We start from the raw sequence: 9,817 nt of genomic DNA on the forward strand, positions 1-9,817 counted from the left end.
GGAATTTTATATATTTTTACGGTTTTTAAGATTTTATTTACATAAACTATGATTTTTTGATATATTTTTAAGTTGTATACTTGTATTTTTGTTATTTTACTGTTAATTTTTTTGTTGTTTGTACATTATTTTTAATGTTGTTTTAATATTATTTTTCTATTACATTCATGTAAATTTTTTGTGTTTTTATAGAATACTATAAAAATGTAATAATAATAAAAAAACTTTAAACATGTAAATATTTAATAAAAAAATAATTTATATAATTTTTCGTTGGTTTGGCTGTGATTTTAGTTTTAGCTAACCAAAAAGTATAAGAAGTTTTGAATTATTTTAACTGCAATAACTATTATATAGTTTTGTTTACTATAATTGTGCATTTACAAATTGTTTTCTAAGTTGCATTATTTCTAATAGCAAATAGTATATGATAAAGATGTGAGTTTTTGTTTTTGTAAGGGAGCACGTCACATGCTTAGCTTAGCTACCTCACAAAGTTAACCAAACAAACAAATGAGATTTTTACAAAAAATACTGAATTTTAGGTAAAAGTTTACAGTTTTACTGTTATACAGAATTTTTTTTACAAAAATGCAGTCTTTTTATAAAATAACATAAAACAACCGTAAAATAACAAAAATAGAACAATTAAAAATAACAGTAGAATAACTAAAAAAATAATCGTTGAACAACAGTAAAAATTTTATATAGTACACAGTATAAAACTTATACAATATTTTTAAAAAAATTCTGTCTCACAATAAAAAAAATTAAAAATTTTAGTATCTGGTGTAGAAACCCCCAAAAAAAAAAGTTGAAGTGCTCTAGTCTAGGCTGAGTAGGAAGAACAACAGAGGAGAAAGTACGAATTGGGCTAGGCCACCGCCCCTGGGGTGCTAGGCCATAATCAATGGGCCTTAATTTTAGTTTTCTAAAAATGTCATCTTTTCCATAGTTTTTGGTATCACTTTTGCCACTGATTGTTTCTTCTTCTTTTATGCCACAAATACTATTTTCTTTTTTTTTTTAAAAAAAAAAGAAAGATTAGATTAAATCTGAATAAAAAAATTTCAACATAAATATATGAAAAATTTATTTATATTTCCCATTACATTAATATTTAATATTACTAAATTAATACTACTAATGTTAATATTATTAGTCTATATATTTTATAATGTTTTTTCAAAAATAATGTTTTGTTATTTTTCTTTTTTACTTTTTGTATACATAACATTAATACATGATTTTGTAATAGTTTTGATAAGTTAATATTGTGCATCGATTAGGGTTTTTTTTATTCTTTTTTATATTTTTTATTAATTCCATTATTGATTAATTGTTAGTGTATGTATTTTTATACGTACTGTCTTTTAGTTTTTTAGTTTTTCCTTCTGGAAAGTCTTCATTTTTGAATATTTAAGGGTTGTTTGGTTTATAACTTAAAAATTATTTTTCAATTTTAAAAAATAGAAAATAGTTTTTAAAATTAATAGGAGTCATTTGTTCAAAATTTTTAAAAACAGTTTTTAATGAAATTTAAAAAACTAGAAAATAGAAAAAATTAAAATGTTATTTTCAATTTTTAAAAATATTTTTTTGTCTAACATTGTATATTTTATATTTTTGCTCACATACTCAAACTTTAGACTCGGAACCAGACCCGGAACCACGCCCTGACCCTAACCCAAACCCAGACTCGGACCCCAGACCCTGAACCCCGACTAGGACCCCAGATCCCAGCCTAGACCCGGACCCTGAACCCAACCCTAACCCCATACCCCAAACCCAAAACCCAAAACCCGAAACCCAGACCCAAGCCTGGATCCTGTTAGGATATTTTTAGTATTTAATTTAGGTTAATTTTAGCACATTTTTCGGTTTAATTTAAATTATGGTTGGAGCATTTTTACGCTTTTATCTTTTAGTTTTGCAGATTTAAAATAGATGAAGAGTTAGAAAATATCAGAAGAAAAAGGATAAAATATCGAATGAAAATATCCTGGTGGAAAATATCAGAATCAAATTCGGATAAAGATAGAAACAAGTGGAAGTTGGGTGCAGAGATCAACACGGGTCGCGGCATGGTATTAGCATGCCACGGCCCGCCTACTTGGAAGAAGTCCACGGAAGCAATCTAATGGTCACACGGGCCGCGGCATGGATTTAGCATGCCGCGGCCCGCCTCTTTTTCAACAGAGAGAAATATCTGGAAAAGCTGGCGTGAGATTTTTCCAGATATTTCAAATCCGAATGGAATTTAAACAGTGCGGTTTTCCACCTTTTGAGGGACCTGAATACCTATATAAAGAGCAGTAGAGAGTGGATTTAAGCAAGCAATCTCAGAGAGAAAAAGTGAGAGTTCAGATACAGAGTAGAGAGATCAGCTGCAATACTGGAGACATACTGCTCAGGGTTTTTCAGCATTCTTCTTTTCTTCTCTTCTTTATTTTTCATCTCTTTTCTATCAGTTAATATGTGTATTTGTGCTTCATTGAACATGAGTAACTAAACACTTTAATTAGGGTTAGATGGATATTGTTTGATATTGTTTATGGTTTTAATATGATTAGTTTTCCCCCTAATTTCTATGCATTCTATTTTATTTGTGCTTAATTACTTTTAATTGTCGGGCCACCAATTAACTGTTTATGATTTTGATGCGAGATTTGAGAAGTGAGTGTCAAATATGCTATAGTAGAATAGAACTGAATTTCGATATAGGACGAGAGTACCTATATGGTTTAGATAGCTTATAGGGTTTCTGTGTTTAATGCCTGTTGCATGTTAAATTTATCACGAGAGTAGAAAGTTTGCATGTAATTGAGGTTTATATATCTGAGAAGACTATAAATTACCTTAGTAAACATGCTATTGCATTGGAATTGATATTAGGAAAATAATCATATTAGACCATATTCAATAGAAACAATTGAAATCGACACCCTAGTTTATTAACTATTAATTTTCTCGAATTGTTGCTTCCAACTATTTTTCTTATACTTCACTGTTTTTTTTCCTATCTTTTATTTAATCAAATAGAAGTAAAAGTTTAATTTCAAAGTACTTAACTACACTCCCTGTGGGATCGACCTCACTCCTAGTGAGTCTACTACTTGAAACGATACGTACACTTGCGTGTGCTAAATATCGCAACAAGTTTTTGGCGCCGTTGCCGGGGAGTGATAGTTAATATTATTAAAAATTAAATTTTGTTCTAATTTGATTTTTCTTTCTAATTTAAGTACTAACTCTGTTGTCTCAAGATCTTATTCTGCTTTCAGGTTCAATAGTTTATGAGAAGTCAAGGACCAATTGCCAGATTACCTGTTGACCCTGAGATAGAAAAGACCTGTAGAAGAAACAGAAGGAGGAGAAAATTGGAAAGAGCGGCACTAGAGATTGAACAAGAAGAAGTCATGGCTGACAACGCCAATAATGGTAACAATGCATACAACGGAGGAGGTGTAGAAGACCAGGCTAATGGACATAACAACAATGACCGTAGCCTGAGGGACTACTTACTTCCTAACTTGACAGGGGCCCGATCCTGCATAAGGCCACCTGCTGTTGACGCAAACAACTTCGAAATCAAGCCAGCCATACTGCAGATGGTTCAATCTTCAGTCCAGTTTGGGGGACTGCCGTCAGAAGACCCAAACATGCACCTCGCCAACTTCGAAGAATTGTGCCAAACGTTCAAGATGAACGGAGTTAGCGACGACGCCATCAGACTAAGGTTGTTCCCATTCTCACTAAGGGAACGAGCCAAAAGTTGGTTTATTTCTTTACCAACCCATTCTATCAACACTTGGGAGGAATTGGCCCTGAAATTCCTATCCAAGTTCTTTCCTCCTGCAAAGATTGCCAAGTTGAGAGCTGATATCAATAACTTCACCCAGCAGGACAGTGAATCTCTTTATGAAGCATGGGAGAGGTTCAAGGACTTACTGAGAAAATGCCCTAATCATGGGATTGAGAAGTGGCTGCAAGTGCACAACTTTTACAATGGGTTGATGAATGAAACCCGAACACTCATAGATGCTGCTGATGGTGGAGCTTTCATGAGGAAAAGTGCTAATGAGGCTTTTGAACTACTTGAAGAGATGGCCATGACTAACCAACAATGGTCAACAGAAAGAGGTCCATCTAAAAAAGTTGCAGGTATGCATGAGGTGGATGCTATTACCAAGTTGACAGCTCAGGTAGAGGCCCTAACAAAATTGATGTCCAATCAAGTAAAACAAGCTCAAGTGGTTTGTGAGATATGTGGAGGTCTTCATCACTTTTCTGAGTGCCAGGCAGATGTGGATGATTTACCAATGGATGAAGCGAAAGCCATTGGAAATTACTCTCAAAACAACAACAACTATGGGTTTAATCAAGGAGGTAATCGTAGAAATAATGGGTTCTATCAACAGAGAAATCAGAACCAGTCACAGATGCAACCACAGACTCAAAACTATAGTGGAAATTCTGGTCTTCAAACAAATTTACTATTGCAATTCATGACAGAGACGAGATCTTCCATTAAAGACTTGCAAACTCAGATGGGGCAACTAGCAACTCAGATAGCAACTCGTCCTCAGGGAAACCTGCCGAGCACCACTGAAGTTAATCCTAAGGAGAACTGTAAAGCAATTACTCTGAGAAGTGGAAAGAGTTATGATGGCCCGAGCCAAGCCAAGCCAGAGAATGATGAAGATGAACAACCAGCACCTACACCAGAAAAGCAAAAGACTACTGATGGTCTTCAGCAAAAAGAAACTTCTCCCCCTATTAGTATTGACCATCATATAAAGATTCCCTATCCTCAGAGGTTGCGCAAGACTAATACAGACAAGCAGTTTAGTAAGTTCCTTGAAGTATTCAGAAAGCTGCACATCAACATTCCTTTTGCAGAAGCCCTTGAACAAATGCCAAGCTACGTCAAATTCATGAAGGAGATTTTGTTAAAGAAAAGAAAGATGGAAGACTTTGAGACAGTGGCCCTAATAGAGGAGTGTAGTGCTATTCTTCAAAAGAAACTCCCTCCTAAACTGAAAGATCCTGGGAGTTTTACCATACCATGCACTATTGGAAAGATTGAGAATATTCATGCATTATGTGATTTGGGGGCTAGTATCAACCTTATGCCTTTGTCGGTATTTAAGAGACTTCAACTAGGAGAAGCAAAACCTACAACTGTTACACTACAGCTAGCTGATCGTTCTTTAGCCCATCCAAGAGGAGTAATCGAAGATGTTCTTGTCAAGGTGGACAAATTTATATTTCCCGCTGATTTTATAGTTCTTGACATGGAAGAAGACAACAATGTTCCTATCATCCTGGGGAGTCCCTTCTTGGCAACAGGGAAAGCACTAATTGATGTCCAGAAAGGAGAGTTAAAGTTGCGAGTACAAGGAGATGAAGTTGTATTTAATGTACTCAAGGCAATGACTTACCCTACGGCAAGTGACAACTGTTTCGCAATTGATGTGGTGGACCAGTTGGTGGAGACAAAGACGCACATTGAAGACCCTCTTAATTTGACTTTGGTACAAGAGGAGGTGGTGGAATAAGACGGTAAGGAAGCTTATGAGTATGCTATGTGGCTCGACTCTTATGGACCTTTGAATAGAAGATACTATGAAGAGTTAGGAGTCATACCTACAAAGCCAGCCCCATCTACTGAAAAGCCTCCTCAACTAGAGTTAAAAGTCCTACCGGATCATCTCAGGTACGAATATTTGGGAGAAAATAAGACACTTCCTGTCATTGTGGCATCTTCCCTATCTTCTATAGAGACAGATAAGCTATTACGGGTTCTAAGAAAGCATAAGAAAGCCATTGGATGGACTTTGGCATACATAAAAGGGATCAGCCCCTCAACTGTAATGCATAGAATCCTAATGGAGGAAGGAGTGAAGCCTACCATCGATGCACAACGAAGATTAAATCCACCAATGAAGGAGGTTGTCAGAAAAGAAGTCTTAAAGTGGTTAGATGCTGGGGTAGCGTATCCTATTTCAGATAGTAAATGGGTAAGTCCAGTCCAGGTTGTTCCAAAGAAAGGAGGGATGACGGTGGTAAAGAATGAAAAGAATGAGCTCATCCCAACCAGAACTGTCACAGGATGGAGAATTTGCATAGACTACCGGAAACTCAACAAAGCCACGAGAAAAGATCACTTTCCAGTCCCATTCATTGACCAGATGTTAGACAAGTTGGCAGGCCAAGAGTATTATTGTTTCCTTGATGGGTATTCAGGGTATCACCAAATAGCTATAGCACCGGAAGACCAAGAGAAAACGACATTCACATGTCCATATGGTACTTTTGCTTTTCGACGAATGCCATTTGGGCTGTGTAATGCTCCAGCAACATTCCAGAGGTGTATGATGGCCATATTTTCAGATCTAATAGAGAAATGCATCGAGGTGTTTATGGATGATTTTTCAGTATTTGGTTCATCGTTTGACCAATGTCTAAGCAACTTGGAATTGGTACTAACTAGGTGTGAAGATTCTAATTTGGTGTTGAACTGGGAAAAATGCCATTTCATGGTTACGGAAGGAATAGTGTTGGGACATAAGATCTCAAAAGAAGGTATTGAGGTTGATTGAGCCAAAGTATCTACAATTGAGAACTTGCCCCCTCCAGTTTCAGTTAAGGGAGTTCGAAGCTTTTTGGGTCATGCCGGGTTCTACAGAAGATTTATCAAAGACTTCTCCAAAATTGCCAAACCTTTATCTAATCTTCTCGCTAGTGGAGTACCTTTTGAATTTGGGAAAAATTGTCTTGAAGCATTCCAGATTCTCAAGGATAAGTTAATCTCAGCACCGATCGTGACTACACCAAATTGGGAATTACCTTTTGAAATCATGTGTGATGCAAGTGATTATGCGATGGGAGCAGTGTTGGGACAACGGGTTGACAAGGTATTCAGAACTATTTACTATGCAAGCAGAACCTTGAATGATGCTCAACTAAATTACGCTACTACAGAGAAAGAGATGCTGGCTATAGTGTTTGCATGTGACAAATTCCGACCCTACTTGATAGGCAATAAAGTGATAGTGTATACAGATCATTCAGCAATCAAATACTTGATGACTAAGAAGGATGCCAAACCAAGACTAATTCGATGGGTTCTTCTTTTGCAAGAATTTGATCTAGAAATAAAAGATAAGAAGGGCACGGAAAATTTAGTGGCAGATCATTTATCAAGGTTGGAACTTGAAGAGAATACAAAGGAGGTTCAGATTAATGAGGACTTCCCTGATGAGCAACTATTTCTCTTGAATTCTACTGTACCTTGGTTTGCTGATTATGTGAACTACTTGGCTGCAGACATTATACCACCAGACTTGACAAGGCAACAATTGAAGAAATTCTACTCCGAAGTCAAACACTATTATTGGGAGGAGCCTATCCTCTATAAGCATTGTGCTGATCAAATTATTAGAAGATGTGTGACAGAAGAGGAGATGTTTTCCATATTAACTCATTGCCATAGCTTGCCATGTGGGGGACACTTTAGTGGGAATCGAACTGCTGCAAAGATTTTACAAAGTGGATTCTTTTGGCCTACTTTATTTAAAGATTCTCACCAATTTGTCCAATCTTGTGATCGTTGTCAAAGAACTGGGAATATCTCGAGAAGGAATGAAATGCCTTTGACTGGAATATTGGAAGTGGAACTTTTTGATGTTTGGGGCATTGATTTCATGGGACCTATTTCGTCATCTTACAACAATGCCTACATACTACTAGCTGTGGATTATGTCTCCAAATGGGTAGAAGCAGCAGCAACACATTTGAATGACGGTAAAACAGTGCTCAACTTTCTTCAGAAAAATATTTTCACTCAATTTGGAACGCCTAGAGCAATTATTAGTGATGAAGGGAGCCACTTTTGCAACAAACAGTTTGAAGCTCTACTTGCAAGATATGGAGTACGCCATAGAACTGCACTCCCTTATCATCCTCAGAGTAATGGGCAAGCAGAAGTTTCCAATAGGGAGATTAAATTAATTCTGGAGAAGACGGTTCAACGGTCAAGAAAAGATTGGGCTAAGAAGCTGGATGATGCATTATGGGCTTATAGAACAGCGTTCAAAACACCAATAGGAATGTCTCCCTATCGGTTGGTCTATGGTAAGGCTTGTCATCTTCCAGTGGAATTAGAGCACAAAGCATTCTGGGCCATGAAGACATTAAATATGGACTTGGCGGCAGCAGGAGAAAAGAGGTTGTTACAACTTAATGAGATGGATGAGTTTCGTAACGAGGCTTATGAAAATGCCAAGATCTATAAAGAGAAAACTAAAAGATGGCATGATAGACATTTAGCAAGAAAAGAGTTCCAGCCTGGCCAACAAGTTTTATTATATAATTCCAGATTGAAGCTTTTTCCTGGAAAATTGAAATCAAGGTGGTCAGGACCGTTCACTGTGGTTCAAGTTTTCCCATATGGCGCGGTAGAAGTTAAAGGAGAAAAACCAGAGACTTTCAAAGTCAATGGTCAACGATTGAAACCTTATTTGGGAGGCCACATTGATGAAGCCAAGAAAGTTATTCAATTGGTGCCTCTGTAAAGGGGACCTTCAGCATTTTAAATTATTTATTTATTGGTAGTTTTTTTTTAGTAAACTTTAGTTTTAAATCTTACATTCTTAGTTAAAAAAAAATAAATAAATAAAAAATAAAAAGAAAAAAAAATAAATAATAAAAAGCTGTGTAAAAACCGTGGAAATCGTGAAAACTAGTCAATTTAATTAATTTTTAGTGTTTAAAAAGAATTCTTTAATCTTTAACCCTGCAGGAGAACTACATGTCGTATCACATGAAGGAAGCACACGGGCCGCGACATGCTAAAACACGGGCCGCGGCATGCCCAATTTAGAAGATGCCTGCAAAGAGACACGGGCCGCGGCATGCTCCACCCTTTATTAAGCATGCCGCGGCACGCTAAGCAAAAATCAGGGGAAAAGAGCTTCGTCCCCAATGAAAATTTCAAATTTTCCTTTTCTTTTTTTTTTATTTTTCCAGCTACGAACCAGCCACGAGAAAACACCCTAAAAATCCTATTTTTCTCCATTTTTTTCTCCCCCAAAACACCAATTTTGTTCACCAATCATTATCATTATCATCCACAACCAAAACCCAACCACCAATTTCAGAGAAGCTCATTGGAAATTCGGGGTGCAACCAGATTTTATTCTTCAAGTAAGTTTTTTTTTTCTCTTCATAACAGTGGTGTTTTAAGAGAAATTAGTTTGGATTGTGTGTTATTTGATTACTGTGGAGAACTATATTGGCTGTTGTGAAATTATTGCTGGGATTTCATTTGAGTTTTTGTTAGAAAATAATTTGGGAAAAGAGGAAAATACAGGGGAGGTGCTGCCCAATTTTTTTACACTAAAAATTATTATTGGCTAATTGATTGGTATGGCCACCAAAAGAGTCAAAACACGAGCTAACCGCTGCATGCAAGGTTCATCATCACATGCCCCTAATCCTCAAGATGATCAAAATCAACAAATTACAAGGTTTGTGAATAACCCAGCGGCTAAAAGGTATGAGAAGTTGATTAAGAGGAGTATAATTCGGGAAAGGGGTTTTGAATATCAAGATACACCTTTTGAGCGTGATTTGGGGTATGAAGTAATTAGAGGGGAGATTGCCCGACGGCAATGGCAGAAATTCTGTGATGCAGAGAATGTTGGGAGAGCTAATCAGAATATAGTGTGTGAATTTTTTGCAAATTACCCATACAAAGGGGGCAACAACACTGTTTATGTTCGGGGAGTAAGTGTCTCAGTCACTGTAGAAT

At 36.5% G+C, this 9,817-nt stretch overlaps 1 protein-coding gene and 1 non-coding gene across 2 annotated transcripts; one reads left to right on the forward strand and one right to left on the reverse strand.

Moving 5' to 3' along the window:
• Positions 1 to 3,296: 3,296 nt before the first annotated feature.
• LOC115710689 (uncharacterized) lies at positions 3,297 to 5,561 on the forward strand. Its single transcript, XM_061113481.1, has 3 exons — positions 3,297 to 4,205; positions 4,302 to 5,396; positions 5,490 to 5,561. Exons 1-3 carry the CDS (start codon positions 3,297 to 3,299, stop codon positions 5,559 to 5,561), a joined length of 2,076 nt encoding a protein of 691 aa, XP_060969464.1.
• On the reverse strand, positions 3,870 to 3,976 carry LOC133037536 (small nucleolar RNA R71). The gene has a single exon (XR_009687623.1). It is a non-coding gene; the product is annotated as a small nucleolar RNA R71 (small nucleolar RNA).
• Positions 5,562 to 9,817: the final 4,256 nt, after the last annotated feature.

The sequence above is a fragment of the Cannabis sativa genome, chromosome 4 (genome assembly GCF_029168945.1).
Source record: "Cannabis sativa cultivar Pink pepper isolate KNU-18-1 chromosome 4, ASM2916894v1, whole genome shotgun sequence".
NCBI lineage: Eukaryota > Viridiplantae > Streptophyta > Magnoliopsida > Rosales > Cannabaceae > Cannabis > Cannabis sativa.